At 42.7% G+C, this 22,832-nt stretch overlaps 1 protein-coding gene across 3 annotated transcripts in view; it reads right to left on the reverse strand.

The window, feature by feature from the left end:
* Window positions 1-22,832, reverse strand: part of LOC107206496 — a 49,223-nt gene that overhangs the window by 21,080 nt on the left and 5,311 nt on the right. For all 3 annotated transcript variants that reach the window (XM_033515207.1, XM_033515206.1, XM_033515205.1), the window contains exons 2-4: window positions 15,376-15,501; window positions 2,752-3,082; window positions 812-1,406 (exon numbers count right to left, since the gene is read on the reverse strand). In XM_033515207.1, the coding sequence (XP_033371098.1) occupies window positions 812-1,406; window positions 2,752-3,082; window positions 15,376-15,501 (1,052 nt within the window). The remainder of the gene's footprint in view (window positions 1-811; window positions 1,407-2,751; window positions 3,083-15,375; window positions 15,502-22,832) is intronic.

Here is a 22,832-nt window from a genome sequence, read left to right on the forward strand (position 1 = left end):
AGGTGTAATTCATACAAAGAACAGAGAAGCCATAGGCTTGGATGAAAGCAATCAAATAATCCAAATAGACTGAGAACTACTAGGGCATAAGTAGTTTGGAGCTGCCAAGTAGCAATTAAATCACAGACACAGAGAATCAAATGCCTTTCCCACCATAAAAAAAAATGAAATCACAGGAAAGTTTCAGGCTTTGATGACACACACAGGCTTTGAATTCACATTGGGCCAAAGTGTCCTAGATGTGTCTTTTTTTCCCTCTTTTCCTTCAGAGGGAAAGCCATATCTGTTTCCCCAAACTTGGGCAGGAATTTAATGATCTGCTACATGTTTTTCCTGAACTCTAATGAAGGAAATACAGAAACAAATGGGAAAACCACAAACCAGATAAAGCAGTGGGAGAACCAAGGGCAGAATAAGAGAAATTCATAGAGCACCATGCTGACATAAAGGCCAGGGAAAATTACTCGGAGGTAATTGGAGTATTATGAACGTTGTTAAAAAAGGCTTGATGCAAGGAAAGAAATTGTTCAATAAAGCAGAAAACTGTGCATGTCTAACAGGAGTCCAGCAGAAAAATTCCTGCCCAACTCAGGTAAACCCCTGAATCTGGTATTAAGGATTTAGAAAGAGGAAGTACTGCAATGAAAAAAGGTTCTGGTTCTGAGAGCACAGAAGATAAAAGAGGCAGTAGGCAAACCTAAACTCAGCTAGAGTCTTGATCATCGCTGTGTTATCAGGAAGCAGGTACTGTTCTCAGAAACAAAAAATAAAGATATAGAAAAAATGTAGGAAAAAAGTCCCTCAGACGTACCTTTTGTACATTTTAATGCTCCATTCATAAATTAAAAGACTTTGGCTGAAACTGAAACAGTTACTGTCAGTAAGTGTGGCAAGGTGAGAACACAAAGAGGCATGACAGCAGCGGGCATAGGTGATGAGCAATCCTGCTTCCTTGAAGATATCACTCCTGTGCTCCAGGCTGGGGAGAAATATTGTTTCCAGATGATTCAGGTGCTGGTTTAGTGCAGTCTCATCTGTGTTAGCAGAGGAACCAAACAGGGGGATCTGCGCGGTCATGTATTGCATTAGCTTTTCCTCCAGATCTTTTCTCCAGAAGTTTGGGCTCCAGGTGGAAACAGACTCTGTCTCTAGGCCATTACCAAGCCACTCTGCTTCCTTCTGCTTCTCCCACTTCAGTGATTCCCCCACTGACTGCAATGGCTCCAGGAGCATCCTGTCACTTCCACCGAGTGCTTCTCCCACTACAGTCCACATTTGTTCAGCCAGCAGCACATAAAGTGATTCAGACTTTTTCATACCATCCTTTCCAGAATGCTCCAGATTATGAATTTGTTCACAAGCTTCCAAAAATTTTCCTTGCTCAATGAATCTGCAGATGGTTTCCTCTGCAACAGAATAAGAACACAATTTGATGTTTGTTTATGAGTCTATAGGACCATAACTTTAATATGCAAGTTATGAAGTATCTTGTTTACATGTATTCCAAAATTCCTCAGGATCTACTCAAGATCAGCCCAGTTAAGGTCTAGCACTAGCATCTATCAGTTTCCTCAGGCAAAGCACTTTTCCATTTCTAATATTCTTTCATCCTTTCTTGTCCAGGTTAACCAGGCCTGCAGATTAGTCTGAAGCTTTCTCCCATCATTCCAGAGACCTCATCATGTGAGCAATGAAGGTTCATTAATTTCAGTCTTTCCTTAAGAAATGTATCTTCTGTCCAGAATAAAACATTAAAGAAAGGACATCTTCTGAACAAGCCAAAAGCTGAAGGTCAAGCCTGGAAGGAATTCTCTGCCTCCTCTACAGAAACCCTGGCAGGACCAAAGTGCTGCAAGCCCCCTTGGAAAGATTTTCAGTGCTGCTTGTTTCCAATGTATCTTACCTAGCACATCCAGCCAACCAACAAGAGTTAAATGTACTCTCACAACAGATACACAGAGCTGTAGGGTTTTTTCCCATGTGTTTTATAGATTACAAGGCTGAGCAACGAAGGGTTAAGGTTTGTCCAGAGGTATCTGGAGCAGAGCCCAGAGGACAAATCGAACTTGATGAGAATGCAGGGAAAATTAAGTAAAGCCAGAAGCAGTGGAACTTAAATAATTCAGGATACAACTTTGGATGTAGAGTGAAGAATGAAAGGAGTATGAACTTCCACTGTGTTTTGCCAATATCCTTCCTACCTTTCCTCTATGAAAACATTTCATATGTGAAGTAAGAATTAAATTGAACAGTACTGGAGGGAGGAACATGACATGAAATGGAGAAGGGTGGATGCAAGGATGTTCAGCAAAGCAATTGGCAAATTATTCAGGAGGGGTCTACAAGCTGCACCTGTCCTGCCTCGATACATACAACACGTGGGAAATGTTTAATTGGCACAACCAGTCTGTGTGCAACCCACCTCCCCCTCCCATCTGTGGATGAACAGCCCAGTCTTACAGATGGGGTGTTGGTCACACATACATCGTCTTTCTCACAAGACACATCAGTAGTCTTACCAGTAAAAATAAGAAGAGTAAAGAGAAACATCTGTGAGGCAAATAAAAAGTGAAATACAGAACTGTCCAGAGTAGTTAGTGTAGGGTTCGGAAGGGACAAGAATTCAGGCGAAGGATGGGGAGGAGGAGAGTGGAAAGCATCTATTCCAGAAGCTGATGATAAATAAGAGCCTGTGGGATGGGAGGGGCAGAGAAGATCCAGGCCTGAACCCAGAGATAACTTCAAGGTTACCTGCAGGCATCCCTCTCTCCACTCCTTTCCTACTGGTTGGCCTCTTCAGCAAATTCCCTGTCACATCCTCAGCACCAACCTTCTCCACCATCTCCTTCCCACCAACCACAGTCTTCAGTAATTTGCCTGCCAAGGTTTTCAATGTTGCTTTCCTCTTCATGTCCTGCTTCTTTCTCTCCTCATGTGTGGCCTTAGGCAGTATTCTTGCATTTTCCCCAGCCATTTTCTCGCCCTTCTTGTTGCCTCCTCCCACAAAGGCTGCCCAGGAATGCTTTGTCTTCCTCATGATCCAATCAGATTCAGGTGTTTTCTGTCCAACTGGGAATACTATCTGAAGAAAACATGGGAAGAAGTTCTATGCAAAGTAATCTTAGTGTCTATCTCCTAGAGAAGTTCTCTCTTCTTCTGATTTATTTTTTTTTCTGTGCAGCTACAAGCTTCAGCTCCCTTTAAAAAAGTCTAACCTGGTTCCTGTCTGTGCCAAGTGAGGACACTTTTATAGGCTTCCAGCCCTCTTATGCAATCTTCCCTCTTCTGGGTAAATAATGTCAAAAACCTCATACATAATCTAACCACAAGCACTGGGGGAAAGCCAGGGGGATTTTTGTAATTTTCTAAATAACTAAAATATTCCGGTACTGCCAGTTATCTTGATGACAATCCTACCAGTTTAAGGGAGTTGATTAGTAATAATTTCTATGAAGCACACATACTTTTCCACCTACCTCACATGGGCCCAGGCTGCACCTGAATTTTTCTTCGGTAGGAAGATCACATCTTCCAAGGGGCCAAGATTTCCCTCACCTCCCAACAAGCCTAGTGCCAGCCACCAGGGATGTAAAGACCCAGAGAATGGGTGTTGGTTTCCATGTTTTAGTAACACCACTCAGAGGAGATATGAGCAATCTCAGCTTTCTGGAATGTGCAATATTCCAGCAACTATGTACACTATTATGTATTATTTTAAATTTATATACACACACATGGATATAAATGGCATAACATTGCAGCAATCCACCATATGTGTGTGTGTGATTACATGTATGCACACATATGGATCAGTTCACCAGCCAATAACCACAAGTGAAGAAAAAGGAGGTGTATGCTTGGCATGAGGTCTATACTGGGCTGCTAAAGGTTCTGACCATAAACCACAGAAAAAATTCCTCCACAGAAAGAATCCTTTAAATCCAGGAGCTTGTATTTAAAATAGATTTATCTTTTTTTTTTTAAGTTCCTACACTGCTGTGAGAACTTGGAGGGGAGTTGAAATGATGTCCTTACCACGCCCTTCTTGCAAGAGAATCGAAAACTGGGTTTAATTCTCCATTCCATTATTATAAAGATTAAATCAAAAACTTGAGGATTTTCATCAGCTGAGGACAGTTTGTATTAATCATTACAAGCTGTATTGATTCAAAACCATGCAGTATGCAACAATGATTTCAGGGGTATAAATTTAAGGTGTTATTTTTCCACACATCATCTAGACTGTTTCAAATATATTAATTCATATTTCTAGGTTTAATGCCTGAAGTTTCTTCCAAGATTTTCTACATTTTCATGATAGTAAAATTCCACTAGTTTCCTGCTTGGAAACCAAGTAAATGTTATGTTGTTCTGGCTCTTTTATCAGTGCTTAATTCCGCCAGCATGTTATCACAAAGCCGTTTGATTCATTAGTAACAATAGAGAGGAGGAAATAAATACATTTCATTTGGAAAGAGAAACAGAAATTCCAGCAGTGGTCACACATTTGAGCTGCTTCCAGTAGGAAATACTGAGGTTGCAAAATACAGTGTTTTCCCAGCTTGTGAATAAAGCTGAAAATTGAGAGGCTTTATACACATTCCATTTTGACCTTAGTTTTTAATCAGCTGAAGTTAAAATGTTTCATTTGGAATGTTATAGCTGCACAGTATATGAATACAAGATGCAGTAAGAGGGTCATTACTCAGAGAAGAATTCCAGGCGTGCTGAAACCCTTCAGCAATATTTTCCCATGAAAATTCCAACACAATATGTTTATGTTTCACTTCATCAGCATTTTTCCACCAAGCCTGTCTCTAACAAAAACCATTTCCCTAGATTTCTCTGTGGAAGGAAATTAGATGTCAAAGTGCCAGACCTGAAGGCAAGACTCTCTGCAGTACACAGATTTTGAGCACACTTAAAATTGCAGATCGTGCCCTAAACTGTGGCAGCATGATGTGTGGGAATTGCTGTGTTTTCCCAGAAAGCTTCTTTCAAGGGAATACAATACAAGCCTGGAAATACAAATGGAAAGTGAGGAGTGACTGCAGAGATGGACTGACATCCTGAGGCTAGGATCAACTCTTATTCCATGGACCACTTGACCCACTCAATCAAGGCAATGTCAGACACTCCCCAAGATGAGAGTGTCCTCGGGGCACAGTCCACCCAAGCACTGCAGCACCAACAACCCACTCTCCTCTGTGGCTCCTCTGTCCTGCTTCTCCTCACTCACAAACCAGGGCAGCCAGAGGCAGAGCCATGGCCTCTGGCAGCAGGCAGCCAGGAGCTCCCTGTGAAGGGACAACAGGATGGGGATGGTCGGTCTGACCAAGGGTGCTGAGCCCAGAAGCAGCAGGAAGTGATGCCCCAGCCATCAATTGTCACCCACTCTGCACCCCCTGCCCACAAGTGCTTTGGGTTGAAGGATGTTGTCTCTGAGGGGAATGCACTCTTGCAGGAGGGGACATGCCACAAGGAGCTGCCCAGAGGCCACCAGCAGCCTGCTTTTCTGGGCCTGTGTGCCTTAACAGCACATGCATGGTGTAGAGGTCTCTCCCCTCTGTCTCTAACGCTATGTTACTGCTGAGGTTAAAATTTTGCTGTTAAAACATGGGGATTATTTGAGTCTCTAGGAACATCATCTACCACAGTGCTCCCATGGATGGTGTTATGCCAAGACAGGGAAAGCTCACAGGGAAGCTACACCTTTGCATAAATTGTTGAGACTAAACCAGAACAGAGGTTTTTCACAAAGAGTTTACATAATGTAAAGGGGATTGTTTATTGTCCAAAACCATTGTTTTGGGCAAAGGAACTGGGGCACAGCCACGTTTTATCTGCTCCTTCCATGGGCTCCTGAGCTGCTCACCCAAGGGGAGCCATTCCAAAGAAAGAAGGGCATTAGAAAACCACAAGGACACAGGACCAAGAACAAGGACAGTTCTGCCTCTGAACAAACTCCTTTGTCAGGTGTACCAAATTACTTTCTTCTTCCTCCAAAGCTACTTCTTGGAAGCCAGCCCTCTCCTTCTTCCTGGTGTTTCAATGCCTCCATTTATTCACAGTGGGATGTTGTCTAGCAGGGTCATTCTCCCTGCCATGACCCTGCTATGCTTACTGTGAAAGAGAAGCAATTTGTCTCCTAGGAACATCCCTAGCATTCAGGAGTTTCCCTCATTTCCTGGAGATCCTGGAAAAGTCCACAGCCTCCCCACATGACTGAGACTCTGTCTTCCTATCTTGGAAAAACTGTAACTCCTTTGTCTTTGGGATTTTCCATTAAACAAGTGAATATCTTGGACAAATTTTTTTATTATTTATCTGTTGACTTAAATCTTTATCTTTCTATTTCCCAATTCTTGTGCCTATACAGAAAAAGTCTTCATAGTAAGTGGATTGTGTGTCTGACCTGAACAATAGTTGTTTGGTCTTGAGCTACCCAGATGAAGTCAGACTATTAGTACGACAAATCAAATGACTTTGCAAGAGTCCAATTACATTAATATTCCAATTCCAGCATTGCAGTGATGTCCCTGCTTGCTTTGCAGGGACACTACACAAACACAGTCAGGCATAGACAATAGAAACTTTGTGCTCAGTAGCATCTGCTATATGAAATACACTTGGTCCTAACAGGCAGGCAGATTGCAGGAGAGAAAGAATTTTCACCTCTTGTTTCCAGCACATGCAGGTACTTTCCACCACTTTGAACCAAAGGCATGAAACATGACAGAAAGGAATATTAATCATGATGATAAAACATGCAGAGCATGGCACAGAAAGGTGTTGGCTTCCTAGGCTATAAATCCATGCAAAATCGCTTTGTGAAGCTATGTTGCAGTCTGACAGTGTGTTCCTCCACTCACACACAGCACCTCTGATTTCGTCAGCAATCAAAGAGCAAGTCTCTACTCCAAGCAAGGTAGGTTTTTTTGGAGAGAGAAAACAAACCAACAAATAAACAAAACAAAAGGGCCTTCCCCTCACATTTGACATTGCAGCTGCCATTGCCATCACAGTTATATACAAGAGATGACTTTGTCTATTGTGCACAGTTAGATGTTTATCATCCTGTGGAAAATGTATATTGATTCTTATTTCCTAAGGAAACAAGACAGCACAGCCAGAGGTTGCATGTATCTCTGTATTCACGTGATCCCATAACCTAATGCACAAGAGTGGATCTTAAGCCAGTTTTAACCAATTTTAAAGCTAGTTTTAACCAAACTGACAGAAGGTGTCTCACCCAAAATAGTACACCCTTACTTCATAAACATACACATTTGAGGAGAGGCTAGACCTTCACTGCCCCTGCTAAGGAAGAGACCACAGCATGAACTCAGCCTTTATTTCACACCAGAGACTCCACCTGGCAGCTCAGTCTGAAGATACACAAACAAGGTTTCCTGGCCTCTGGTGCTCAGCAAATCCCTTGAACTCTCCAGATAACCTGTGTGTGTGTGTGTGTGTGCAAGAGCAAATAAAGCAGCACAAATATTTAATACAGGCAGCCTCTCCTATAGCAACAGATGAAACAAAATTTCTTCCCTACAGCGACTCCTGGTCCCAGGCTGCAACCTTTCGCCTCCTGAGATCTGTACTGCCCTGAACAGGCCACAGATTTTGGAGCAAAAGGGAAAGAAGAAAGGTTCTTCCTTTCTCTTCCTGAGTGTGTTTGCTTGAGTAGCTTTACTCTGCTCAGCCACTGATTTTCATCCAGTTTTGAAAGAGTAGTCTGAGACTTCTGTCCTTCTCTGGATTTGTCTGAAACTGGAGGAATTTGGTTTACAAGGAGATGACAGGCAGATGGATTTGCAGAGATGCTGCATGGTTCAGCAACCACGCTAAAGTCCTAAGGACAATTTCCCCAAAGAACTGGATACTGCTCCTTCCCCTGCCCTGAACACTGAAACAAAACATTGGATGTGATACAAAATTTTGCACTTCCACTCTTTTCCCTCTGATTGTGAGGACCCCATTTCGAACTGACCTCAATTTTCACTTAATTAATAACCTACTTTGCTGCTCCTTTAGAACATTTTTAGCTAATTCCTGGGGATTTTGCCTAATTCTGTTTTTTCTTTTCAGAATGAAACAAGCATTGCTTTAAGGAAAATGCTTCCCCTTTTGACAAAAATGGCAATAGAAGCAAAAATAAATAAAACACGCAATTCCCAAAATTTTAAAAATTAACAGTAGAGAGTCAAGCAATAGAGGTGTTTGAAGTGGCCCTAAAAATCCTTGCACTGGGAATATCTTAATCCACATAGTAAGAGAAGACTGAAAATACTTTTTGGAGTAGCAGCTTAGTCTTCAGCAAAGTTTTCTGCCACATAAAACACCACAGCTCTGCCAGTCATGTTGAAGAGCAGACACCCAACAGCTTGGTTTCTAATCTTAGGAGTTATCTGAAGTTATCCAAGGAAGACTCCAAGGGCAGCTTTGCCAGAGGAAATCTACTACTTAAATGCTGCTTGGCCTCCTAGGAATGGAAAGAGCTCTTTAAAAAAATTAGTCGTGTATATTGTTTGCTAGTGCGGTGAAGAATGCATTACCTCAACCACTACCATGTCTCCTTTCAGATGATCCACGATTTTATCCAGAGGTGTGTTTTTTTGGAAATGTTTGTATTATGAATATTTCATCTACATTTGGACAGACAAGCCTAAAATTTTGAGTCTCTTCATTTGCCTTAGATCAACAGGATTCCTCTGTGCATTTTTACATCAATTCTTTCCAATTTTTTAAGTAAAAATGCAAAGTTCAATTTCAGAAGAAACTTCCTACACACATCTGTACACACAGCCCTACACAGAGCAGCATATGCCGAGATTTGGGACTGAAAATCCACATGACATCATTTACGTGCTTTTTTCTGCTGCCACAAGAGGCCAGTGATTGTGTAAATTCCAGTCTTCAGTGTTTCTCCCCCAGTGCACTGACATGGCTCCACAGGCACATCTGCCAAACACCATCTGGAGGCTAAAAATCATAACTACTGATCAGCTGCCAGGACACGCCAAGACCCCTGACAGGAGCCAAGCACATTTCAATATTAACAAAATATCAAAAATTAACTATTTCTCCCCTCAACGTTCCCTGCAAGTGTGTCTGGCTACAAACTAATGCAGAAATATCCCATGCATTTGCACTGCCAAAGGAGCTATTGTATGGGGCATATTGTTATATTAATATATTTAAATAAATATATATATATATTATATATTGACATATTAATATGTAATGCAGTAATATATCAATATATTAATACATTTATTAGTATGGGGTGGGGTATATTTACAACAATACCCAGGGCACTCATCCTCGTGGTTGAACAGGTTATTTAGGAAAGGAGGTAGAAGAAAAGAGACCAGCCTTTGTAAAGACACTTAATCTTCAGAAATGTTTAGTACCAAGTGTCTCCTGCTGTCATTTCTGGACAACCTGAGCAAGAACTCCATTCCCACCCCACAGTGAGCAGCAGCCTGGTTTAACCATTAGCCCTGGTAAATCTCAGGGTATCCAAGATACCAAATCACACTGTTAAAAGGTCTGTTTTGAAAGATTTTTGCTATCTTTGCACTGGAGCTTGCTAGCTACAGAGAGGGACTTGCCACAACAAGAGGCACCCAAAAGGGTCCCAGGAGAGAGCGAATCATCCTCTGAAATGACTTCAGAAAAATACCCTGGGGAGCAACTCTTCATGAGCACAAAGAGAAGCATTAAATTTTTATTAGTACCAGTTCAGGCTGAATAAAGCAGGCTTCCCAAATATATGGTGATAAAACATTTACACTGCATCACTGGGTTTTCTTCCAAAACCAGAAAAGCATTTAGAAGAGAAATGACACTAGAAAATTCAGCACTGTTTCATGATGTGGAAGCTTCCTGAGGTTCTTCAACATTTTCAAACCCATTTCTGTCTTACAGGAATGAAAGCAATACCAAGAAAACAAGAGATAGGCAAAACCTGGGGAGGGAGGTATCAGGAACGGGCAAAGAAAAGAAAAGAAAAGGAAAGAGCATTTGTAATGCATGCATCTGCTGTCAGTATCAGGATGTATCTCATCTTTCCATCGCTTCCCACATCTCAGCAGAGTGGAGGGAGTGCTATATAAAGATTCAGAGACACTACCCCAGCTCCCAAGAGCTGCACAGCACCAACTGCCAGCACACTGGCACTGTTCCCCTGCCACCTCCTTCACAGTCACTCTGCCGCCCTCATCGCTCACAGAAAGGTTCTCCCTGCAACGGAAGAAGATGTGGTCGTCAAGGAACCAAAATTAGGTGACTTGTAAGGATGTTTCTAAATTATCAAGCAAATTAAAAAGGGAATTACTATTTTTTTCCCATCATGAACAAGCACATTATCTGCACTCTTACAACCTTAGATCTCCTGCACGTATTATTTACTGGCTGTCAAGACCCAAGACTCTTGAAAATTAATTTAAAAAAAGCATTAAGGCCACATTGCAACAAAGGATTTTAAGTAACTGACAATTTCCTTTTGTTTCAAAGAGAATATTCAGCCTCTTAACTGTACACATCTGTTTAGTGAGCAGGAAGTAGTGGTGTAGAGTGGTATTTGTACAGTCCATGACTACATGACAACAAATGCCTTGGAGTCAATAACCTCTGAAAATCACACACACTGCAAACCAAGTTAACACAGCTGATCTTGACACAGCACAGAATCACTGGAATTTCAGGCAGCTGCCTTGGAGCTCGTCTGTTTGAATAAATGGGCCAATAATGGTATTTTCTGCACAAGGTTTTAATGTTGAGCTTCCAAGCCAATTAATGTTGTATGTTCACTGAGGTCTCCTTGGCTGTTTCCCCACTCTCCACAGTTCAATATGCCTTACTCGTGTGGGCAAAACATGTAAAATAGTAGCAAAAATATTAGCTTTCATGCTGAAGACCTGTTTTACATCAGGAAAAAGATGACTGAACTGATTTTGTTGATGAGGACAAGAAGATGAACTGGGCCCTCCCTATCCTTGGTTCCTATTAACCTTACCATGGGTAACAATTTAGTATACAAAAAAGCAAGACCAAAGAGCTGTAAAATATCTTCTGGATAAAAGTGTCTATGGATCACACTTTGTACTAGTGTGACCTGAGTCCTTCATGTCTGCAACTGCCTTCCCCTACCCTCTGCATATGTAAATAAAATGGAGAAAAAGCATATTAACATTTTCTTTCCTCTTCCTTCCCAGTCTCAAGGAGCCATCACACCCAGATAAATCAGGAACTCCAAGCTGGACTGTAATTTTATATAAAATATATAATGCAACAGATCTTCTGTGGTGCAACTAGTTCCAAGAAGAAGCAGATGCACCTTATGATTAATAATTTATTCTAACATTTTTGAAAGGAAGAGATGGGAAGAGATATTGATATGTATGGCAGGTACTGACTAATATTTAAAACCTTTGGCATTACCATATGTTCCTGGAAATAATTCCCAGTGCTATTAATTGCTGTCATTGATGACGGTATGTAAATGACTGTCTAATCTGCATATACAATTTAATAATTAGATGGCATATGTAAGAGCAGTTATTTATAGGTGCAAAATCAGAGAAAAAGTTCAAACTCCATTTTTATAATATGTGTTCTCACAAATCAGATCCTCTTGACCATAGATACAGATCTTCATTACTAAGTGCCCTATCTCAGGTTAAAAAAAAAATAAAAATCACAATTAATAACTCAGTACTAATTTTCCCCTGTGATGCACTGATTCAGTAATGCTCACATCGAGCCTTCTGGCAGGATGTTATAGCTGCTGTCCACAAAATGCCTGTCAGCTTCTGGAGCTCACTACAAACAGAACAAGCCAGGGAAAAACCCATCCCACTGAAGGTTTGTCCACTGCACTCAGTGAAGGCTTGGTCTATTCTTATGAGCAGCTGACCTGGATTCTCTGCTTGAATGAGAGCATTTCCCAGCATCAAGGCTGCTCAGAGTCAGAAATTCATGTCTCGCTTATCACGAGAGATGGGAAAAATATAGAAGAGGATATAATCTTAAGGGAAAGCAATGGCATCTGTCTGCCACAAAAACTTTATCCACACCCCCAGAGGACTCCCCAACAGAGTTCTGCTCTCATTTCAGAGTCTGGAAAGGGCTACAGCTCTCCTTAGGGCACAAGTGACAGGCCAGGCAGCCATGGCTCCGTGGAGAGGCTGAGATGTGCCAAAGCTGTGGAGGACACAACGCACAGCAGCGTGGCCAGCTTGCTGCTCCGGAGCCACCTGCAGCTCGGAGGCCGCTCCGAGGCAGCTCCTGCCAGCAGCGAGGCTGCGCTGGATCAAGGACTGCTGGTTCACATCACACCAATAGGAAATGAGCCAGCAAGGGCTGCTGAGCCCTGCACTGCCAGGTCGTGGTGGGATCCAGCTGCAGACTCAGCACATCCATCTCCCCTGGGAAGCTAGGGAGGCCTCAGTAAGGCAATGCCATGTCCTATGGGTGAGACACTTCTCCTTCTGCCAGTTCTCCAACATGTGGGAAGCCCATCCTGTGGCATTCAATATCGTAAAGATAGTGGTAGGCTCAGGAGGGCCTACCTGAAAGATGGGTCAGCCCTGGGGAAAAGACTTTTTCATCCAGTCTCTGCTGCTGATCCAGTTTGCCCTCATCTCCCTGAGATGCTATCAAGCCCCTCCACATGCCCATCCCAGTAATTTTGCATATTAACCAATAATACTCATGAGACCAGTGACCTCTGAGGGTGATTTCCAGGAAATCCAAGAGTGTCCATCACTGTGAGGGATGCTACCTTGATACCAGCCCTTGATGGCAGTTGTGACTGATGCTGAGCCGCCCACAGAGAACAGTTCCAGGTCCAGGCCAGGACCTGAACAATATCCATTCAGAAGGGATGAGAAGGAGATGGCAGATAGGGATGACTCTCTCATATGTCCCAAAGTGCAGCTCCTGCCCTAGGGCTATGTTGTAGTCCTGGCCACAGGGACAAGGACAGGAGCACAGACTGAGTCCATGGGGTGGGCAGGAGCTGGGAGGTCAAGAGTCATTTCCTTCAACACCAAAATGTTTCAATCTGTGCCACAGACAAAGAAAGAAAGCTAAACTGTATGTAAACATACACAAATTCAGGCCCACAGATCACAGAGATATCCTGCCCATTCTCCAGGCATGAGCATCCCAGACTGAGACTGCAGAAGAGGATTTCTGCTCATGTGGACCCTCACTGACTGTACCACACAGGTGCAACTTACGCATCCAGCCCCCACAGAAGGCAAGTGACTGCTGTGGGCCATGGTGCCAGTGAGCATTTCCCCAGCTCTTCTCCTCTGAAACCTCCAGAGGGGCCACCAAGAACAACAGAATCATGGAAAATGCTGATTTGGAAGGGACCTACAGGGATCATCCTCCAAGGAGTCCAACTTCTGGCCCTGCACAGAACATCCTCAAGAGTCACACCATGTGCCCAAGAGTATTGTCCAAAGAAGAGACTATAAGAGCAGTTTGACCACCTCTCAATTCAGACCTCGTTCAAGCAAATGCAAATGCTCTGTCAGGCAATGGGTTTTCCTCACCAACTTTTTTTTTTTTTTTTTCACGTGGGCAACATGCAAACTAGGTCAGTATTATTCCTACCAAAACACTTGCTATGGGTGTTATTTTTAGAAAAGCATGTGATTGTCTGACTTTTATTTATGAGCACACAGAAAGATCCACTGTATATTTTCCTGTCTGTCTTGTTTGGGGTGGTTTGTTTTTTCAGTTCTTTGGGTAGGTTGCTGAGATCTTGGGCCTCTTTTTAAAAGGCAAATTCAGAATATTAAGAGACCTTGCAGGTTATATGCCTTGGCTGTCAGTGAAACAAAGCACCAGCAGCAGTGAGCAAATGAAACCAGACAAGAGCACAGAAAGAATATGAAAAGGCAAGATAGTGACACAGGTAACAAGGGATGAGGATATGGAGCAGAAAAGATGCCAGGGGTTATGGGAGATGGGGAATCAGGCAGAGTTGGATGGATAATAGAAAACGTATATCTTCATAATTCCTATTATAATAAGAAAGGGTATATCCAAGACCTCAGCAACCAGACAAAAGTTCATTGAACAGAAATCTTGTCCAGAGATTCAAGTTTATTTTCTGAGAGATCTTCTTACCACCTTGGCACAAACAAAACAAGTCAAAAACAAAATCCTGCACCAGCTTTTCATTCAGCAGGTTAGTGGTCACAACCCTGATAGATCAGACATCAGACAGAGAAGCCGGGGGAGAGGGCCCCTATAACCAGAACTTTCTGTATCCAGATCTCTACTTGCCTGGCTTCCTGGCCTATCTGGGTAATCCAGAGTTTTTGCCCAGTGCTTAAGTCATCAGACTATCCAAGTTCTGAGGAGGTGAGTCCTTCCACTAACTGCATGGCCAGTGTGAATATGTGTACATCTCTGTAGATAATCCAGATTGCTCCTATAAGCAGAAAAAAGACACAGGAGTAGGCAGTGTCCTTCCTCTGAAGTGAATGCAGATATCTAAAATAGGCCTGTGAAGCAGCACACCAGCACTGGCTCATTCTCTTCATCAGCAGCAGAAAGATTTTATAATGAGCAACTCAGGCACTGATATGTGTATGTCAGAACAGATGAGGCACAGCCTAAATTTCCAGAAATTAACCACAACAAAGAATATCAGAAACCCATCTGCAGGCCCACTGGTCTTCTGACTTTCCATTCCCATGAAAAAAACAGATGTATATGATCTGTGAGGGCACATGGTCAGCTGTATGGCTGATGACTCCGGGCCATGATGGGCTGCAGACTGTGCAACAGAACCAGCAAAAGTTGCTTGCTAGGGTGAGTCACCTCAGCAGGAGGGAAGTTACACATTGAATTCTCTTTTCCCACCACCCCAGAACACAACCACCAGCCCAGAGCTTCTGTACAGCTGAGAAACACCTCTGGTTCTTGGTTTCAAAGCTGTACAAGGAACATCAGAATGTGCTGCTGAGAGGATGAAAGCATGCAGACAATCTTCTGCTGCCACAGAAAAAGGGAAGAGGTTGAGCTGGCTGGGAGAGTCTGGTGTTTGCTGACATCTTTTCTGTCTCTGTCTCTTGCCCAAGACCTGCTGCCCCAGAATAAGGGCCCTTTTGGGGTCTCAAGAGCCTCTTTGGCAATCCACCAACACATTACAGACACTAAAATTCATTAAAGTTGCTTTCATCTGTCCTTTGAAATTGATCTCAAACACTAAGCTCCCATCCCAAGAATCCTGTCTCCCTCAGGTAACAGCTGGTAAGATCCAGGTACCTGCAAAAGGACATTCTTTGTTCAAAAGAAGCAACACAGGCAGAGACAAAAACAACTGGAGCAGATCCAACTCACCTCCCAAACCCTAAATAACATTTCTTTCTCCAGCAAGACAATGATGGCACAGAGCATCAGATACAGCCTGCAGATGAAGTTACACAAACCAGGTCTTCCATGCAGGGCAGGCAACAGCAGGCTCTCCTGCAAACAGAAGTAGCACAAATGAACAGGGAAAGGACAGGCCCTGTTACGCATGGCATAACATGGGAACTCAACTCTGTCTAAGACACAGAGAGAAAGAATGGTGCTCAGGGATACTCAGGGGTGTTTCAAGAGCATGGGACATATTCTGAAAGCTGGAATGGCCTGGTTGATAAAAGCTGCCTGGAAGCTTAGCCATGCTTCCCTACCTCATCATCTAACATTGATATGTCACACATTTCTAATATCACTCCCAGGAAAACCACTGGTTTGCAACAAACATTATGAAGACAGCTTCTTATACTCCAAATTTTCCAATTTTTTTTCCATCCCTCATATAATACTTACACACAGTAATCATATTTCTGTAACCATTTTGGGGGGGACCAGTTAATCCACATGTACTTGATCAGTCACTGACACATGCATTCTCTTTCTTATTGTCTAAACCAGCAGCTAATACTGCCTTGAAAAAGAACTGAAAGCAGCAATTATTCACTGGACTCATTAGCTGCAAAAACAGATTTCCAGCCATTTCAGTTACACTCCTGAAATTACGCAGTTAGTAGCTGGTGCCAGAGTCCCATTTAGCTCAAGAGCCTTTTGTAAGAACAAACAATAGCTTCTTCTTCATTTATCTGGCTTCCCTTAAGAGGAAGAACTCATGTTACAAAGGAAGGGCTACATAATCATGTTTTACTAGCTCAAGGTACACAGGACTTTCAGAATTCCCTCAGAAATGTCAGTATTCACAACATCCATGAAAGTTATGAGTAGCTCAAAGGAACATGGTCTGATCTTAGTAACAGAAGAACTACTAATGAGTGCAGGACAATAGTCACAGGCCAACAAAAAGCAGAAGGAAAGATGTAATGGGATCTGGGTTATTAGCTGCGCTGTAACAGAAGAGCTGGTGCAAGCCTGCTCTGTATCCCACCAGCACCATGCATGATGTCTCTGAAGGTCACAGAGCCACCCCAGAAGCTGAAGGTGTTGCAAAAGTGAGAAATGCCACTCCTGTATTCCTGCTAAACAGAAAACACCAGTTCTCTCCTCTCAGCAAAGTGATCTTCCCCTCACTGTTACCTTTCCTTATGGGAATGTTCATGTGTCATTCCAGTACAAAGCTACTGGGAGAGCAAGTTCAAAATCACATCAGACTCATTCTTTAAATATCCCTTTTTTCTTTCTTTTTTATTTTTTTACAAGCATGAAATGAAGATATTGTGTCTTCTTCAGAGAGGGTAATGTTTTATTTAAACATGGCCTTCCAGTACCATGAATTTTACATGACAGAAGCTCCATCCCACAACATATTTAAACTTCTCCTCATTACTCTTCAGCCAGAAGATGTGGCACATCCCACCAGGGAGTCCTGGCACAGGGTCTAACTAACATTCGCAGGCCTATCCCTTCTCCATAGTGACCACCCCTGAAACACAGCCTGCTCTGAAGCATTGCCTTGGAGGAGACAGATCTGCTGCATCAGCTCCTGCCTGCAATGTGTCCCACTGAAATGCCCCCACACTCAGACTGTTTGGAATACACAGATGTGAGCAGAGATTTGGCAGGTCTAGCAAAGCCTCCTATCTGCTGCAAGGCCTCTGGAGGCCACAGATAAGCAAACCCAGGCAAGGGCAATGCTGGGGGCATAAATGTGCAAGCAAAACAAGACAGGCAGCAGATCAGACATGTCTTCCCATGATTTTGCATCTGTTGCAGAACTCAGTTGATGACTGTGGAGTTATACTTGGCAATGAGTGTTCAGAAAGCCCAGATTTTACAGTAAATGAAACGTATTCAGTTCTCAGTTAGCTATGGAAGATTAGCTGGGTTAACCAGACACTCCCTCCCATACTAACCACAGCATCACACATGGGTCACAAGCCCCTGGGCCATGCCCCACTTTCACCCCAGTGGGTTGAACCTGTCCTCACTCAGGACAGAAACTTGGTGGGTTTCCTACAAGCCTTTCACCTGTAGAAGATCTGAAGAACTTCTTATCCCCTAAATACCATATAGTCTATACAAGCCAGGATCTATTTTATCTAGGTTACCCCATCCCACATTTTCTTCAATGGATGAAAGCTGACGGTATTTACATGAACCAGCCAACACTAAAACAAGAACACACCACGTAGCCTGCAAAAGCTGTCCCAAGCATTAGGCAGCTGGTGTGCTGACACGGTTGCCTATGTGCTGAGTAACGATATCTCACTATTTCTTTGTGCTCCCTTACCCATCTCTTTCCATCTGTTTTTCCTTGGCATCCATTCAGATCATATGCTTCTCAAAGCAGGGCTTTCTGTTAGCACCTAGGGGATAATCTGTGACAGGGCACTGCAAAATCAGTCTGATTGATTTATGTGAGTAATTAGTGAACTGGAGTTGATGCTGTACAAGGACATGTGTATGAATGGGTTAAGCATGGTGTGTCTGGATAGAAAACGTGACTCATAAATGTTACTAACATTATTCGTTCTCATGTCCATAAACCTAAGTAATAAATGGGAGAAATGGAGTGGGTAGAAAAAGACAGCAGGCTGGCGGGCAAGTATCTCTCAAATACAACTGCACTGAATTACGGGTACATAGATCAGATGCTGAGAAGAGAAGAGCATTTGCTACTCCTACACATAGCCCCATTTCTTCTCTTACAGCTATTAACTTTGAATGCTTCTCTATTTTGTTTTTGTTTCATCTTTCATGTACATAGCCCAAGACTTGGATCTTATCTTCACGTATCCCAGTGACTTCCTGGCATGTCATGTGCACACACAGCTACACCCACACATTGAGGCATCTCCTTCTCTGCCTTCTGTACATGATGATAGTGCAACTACACTGGTCACCAGGACAACAGTCACAGCCTGTCAAACTGATAAGAACTAGGTTGGTTGGGTTCATGCTCTGAAAGAGAGCAAGACAGGGGCAATAAATGTAATACATAGCACTGAACTGCAAATGACATTTGGTTTTCCCCTTAGGGAGCTGAAATTAGAATGAACATGAGAGTAACAAAGAAAGGAGTCTGAAGAGGCTTGCTGTTTAACTTTTAAAGCTCCTTAGTTAATGAGGAGTGGGAATTTTCCTGTGTGAGACACAGGATTGGAGCTCAGATGTGAGGCTTATTTCAGCCCTCTCATGAAAAGGCAGAGGTTTTGAGCCCACATAGTCCCAAATTTCCAAAAGTGACCAAAGCTACTGCCATGCCAATGGGCTCAGAGGTTGTCAGTACCAGACACCAAAGCAGGGGGCAACTAAAAGAAATAAGCATTTACATTACTAGAATTGCCTTTCACTTACAGCAGCCAGGACTGCTCTGCTACCTCAGGCCAGCACCCAACATGTCTCTTGGCTGGATCTGAACCCACTGCAAGAGGATGACTCTATCTCTTCCTGCAAAACAGCCCCACCAAACAATACATAGTTAAATACAGAACTGGGGCATGCCATTAAAGAAAACTATTTTCCCAGACAGGCTTTTGGTAGCTATGGAAGTCAAGTTGTACATTCAAACTTTTGAATGCTGTCAAAGCTCAGGGAAGTACAGAACTGGTATCTCTCACATTCAGTCTTACAACTTCAAGGTCCACAGTCTGACCATTTTGTCAGTGCAGAAATAGATATGAAAGACAGTCTGAAAACAAAACCAGTTGTAACTCTAAGTGAAGTCTATTTTATCATGTTATCTATAGCCTATGGTAGGAGTAATTTATTAAAGTGGTGAAGCCTTGTCACAACAAAAAGGAACTGCACATATCCAGGTGAAGTAAAAGAACTTTGGTAAGACTATCCCTCTAAAACTGTTAAGAAACACTCTCCTGTCTCTTTGAGTGATACTTATGGACACAGCAGGGCTTCAACCAAAGCAAGACTTGTGTTAGCTGTGTTCAAGTAAGGTCTGAAAATCCAGGTCACACTGGGAAAGATGTAATCTAAATGGGAAGAGGAAAGCAATACAAATACTGGCAGACAACATCTGATGATAAAGGCGTAGGTGATGGTTAAAGGTCTCGTCCCCACTTTTGCTCCTCTCTTCTTCCTAAACACAGATGAAGAACTCCAGTATCTGTATCCTGTCTCTCAGCTGATGCCCCAGCATTCAGACACCCTTTTCATCCCTTAGGCTGTATATAAGGGAGAGGGGAACTTCAATCCAGCTGCACAAATATCTCTGTTTTGCTTGGAAATTAGATACACACTATGGTTCAACATATTCAAGGCCTTCCTGAGCACAACAAACCAACGCCAAGAAACAGAAGAATGTCATCAAGGCCGTACAGTTTGGTTTCTTGCATTTGTTTTGCAGCTCATTCAAAATGGGCAGGCATAATGCAGGGAGACAAAGAGGCCTTTCTCAGCAAGCAATGTGGCTTGCACTCCTGGGTCACCTCAGGCAGCTGTCTGTCATCCTGGTGCCCTTTACCCTGTTTAGATTGTAGCTGCATCCTTTTAGTATCAAAATGTGGATACTTAATGCATGCTCACCTTTGCCCCCAGCCACACACTGTTTCTGCTTAGCTAATGCTTTTCTTGGCAGGCTCAGCCAGGCAAGTCAGAGTTCAGCTTGCACCCCGATCTGCTGAAACACAGATGACTGGCTCTGGGAAATGCTGTAGAGGCACAGCCAAAATGAAGTCGCTTACAAGAAGCTGCAAATTACCCTGTGTTGGTACTCAGCCAGTTTGATTCCAGCCCATGACTGGGCATCCAGCCACAGACAAAGGACAAATCAAAATAAACAAACCAGAAGTTTCTTCTAGGGACATATTATGAAGATATTTTAAAAGCAGGATTTAAGAACAGAATACTGTCTGTCCGTGCCTTAGCAGCATGGACAGCACAATGACAGGCCCTCTAAAAAGCTTTAAGTGCAGTCAGTGCCAGTGGGAAACAGACAAGATAAAAGACACAGAACACAAGTTAAGACATATATGGCTTTTCACAGCTCTGGCACAGCTCTCCCATGCAAGCAGTGCAAGCTTTCAAAAGTGGTCAGAGCAAATGGCTGAAGCTTAGCTCATCCTGAGTACAGGCTTAAAACTCTGACTTTGTTTTATCTGATATTTTTATGTATTTGTTGAGAAGCAGTCATTAGTTATCAGTTACAAAAGAGATCGCTGTGGGAAACCCATGACTACTAACTCTCCTTTGATTCATATGTTCTCATTAGCAGGTCTTTGGAAGAATATATTGCACAGCCTTTTGTGCAATAGCCCTGAGCAGAGTCCACAGATGTAGAGAGAGAGACCTCCCCAACATTCACCATGTCTTCCAAAGATCTCCCAGAAGATAAGTTAGAATCAGTACAGGAGACACAACACTGTTTGCAGATCTGGAGCACAATAGGTAAACAAGCAAAAATCAGGTGAATCTGCCACAACCCACAGTCAGTTACAGAGCTGCCTATAAGACCTTTGCTGGGGTAAAAGAAGTCCCGGAGTATGTGCAGAAGTCCAGAGCGGCTCACTCTGTAGCAGGTTTGTGCTGACTCTCAAGCAACCTGGCCAATAGGCTGGGACTTGGCAGCCCACCACTACTTTGCCTGATTCCCTGCTGCTCCAGGATGTGAGTGAGCTGGGAGCAATCTGCCTGCACACATCCCAGCATATGCCTCCTGAGCACCAGAGTTAGCACAGAACTGGACAAGGTGCAGGGGACAAGCTGTTCAACCTCCTGCCCACCCAAATGTTTTTCAGGGTGCAGAACTCAGTAGCTCAGAACTCTCTGCAAAGGAACTCAGTGGGACTCCATCACATGTGTGAGAGAAGAAATTTCAGGTTTCATCTCACATGACTCAGCTGTTTAAGTCTCTTTGGGAGCAGCAGTGTCACTGAGATTCACAATTCATTATCTATAAAATAAAGTTTTATCAAACATCTACTAGTAAACATCCTTCAGAGCACATAAACCCACAGAGAGACTTACCCTCAAAGGAGATAGACTAAACTATCAAAACCTCTGTCACAGTACTTCTTGTCTCCGTGCTGCAGGGGGGAGAAAAAGCAAGCAGGGAAAGTAAAGGCTTTCTTTAGCCACATTAGGTCCAACCAATCAAAAGAACTGGATATCTACTTACAAAAAAATAATCATATAAGCATATGTCTTTGAGGACAGAAGTATTATATCATAATCAGAGATAAGTGCACAAAGCCAGTACCAGGAAAGATGTCTCAGAAGCAAAGTCTTTGAATAAAACCAGCACATTATCCACTGGTATAAAATGCTGCATCTCCACAGACTTGAATGAGCTCACTTGTATTTACATATGAGCTTCGAGATCCCACCTGCACCCCCACACCCTTCCTAACATCATCTAGAAGAGACTATTCATCCATCACCTGGTCATCCATTAATCTGTCAAATGTCTGTGCTGATTTCAGCTGGGATAGAGTTAATTTTCTTCACAAAGGCTAGTACAAATTATATGTTTTAGATGTGCAAACAATCAGAAATGAGAGGAGCTGTGTATTTATTACACATTTCTGAATAAGTAATGCCAAATATCTAGGACAAACAATACATTAAGCCCTAAAGAACCTTTTGAAAGCTTTTTGTCTGCTGGAGGTAACAATGAAAAAGTAACATGATAGAAAGGGAACAGTAAATCATTCATGAGAATGATTAAAAACTAACTGTGGGTGAGACACAGCAAACAACACTGAAAACAGCCAGCATATTTTTTGAGTATCTCATCTTATAGAGGTTGGAGTGGTTGTGAGGAGCTATAGGAAGTCCTGCTTTGTGTCCTTTATTGCAAAGAAGACATAACAGATAAAAAAATCCATGGAGAACTGTACAACAACAAGTTGCAGCTTATTCAGATGTCTCATGTCTACATCAGGCACTGAAGCAAAAATGCTACTGTGCTTGAAATTACTTGTGCAAATAAGGCTTAAGAAAAAGGCATCTTAAGGACACTGGTGAAACAAGTATAAATTAGACTGTGCCAAATAATGCTTTATACATGTGATCTCACTTACATGCATATAATAATTTTGGAATCCCAAAAACAAGTTCTGAAAGAATTACAGTGTCAAATTGTTCACAGCTACCACATAATGTAATTCAGTTGTGGGCGCCACAGTTTCTCAGATGAGTGTAGTAGCCACAAATCATGTTATTATTAGCATTTATTTTAGATCCCTTCAACTCTATGAAAAGGCCTGTTTCAGGAAAGTTTGTATCCTAAGACTATCCCAAGTAAAAAGTTCAAAAACCACCAATGTGGATGTTTTTCTTCAAATAACACCCTTGAGCTTCAAGGGAAAACTCACCCTACATTATGCCTTTTAACCTTCACTGGCCCGACTGTGTGTCTTAAGACT

Source organism: Parus major, chromosome 5 (genome assembly GCF_001522545.3).
Source record: "Parus major isolate Abel chromosome 5, Parus_major1.1, whole genome shotgun sequence".
Classification (NCBI taxonomy): Eukaryota; Metazoa; Chordata; class Aves; order Passeriformes; family Paridae; genus Parus; species Parus major.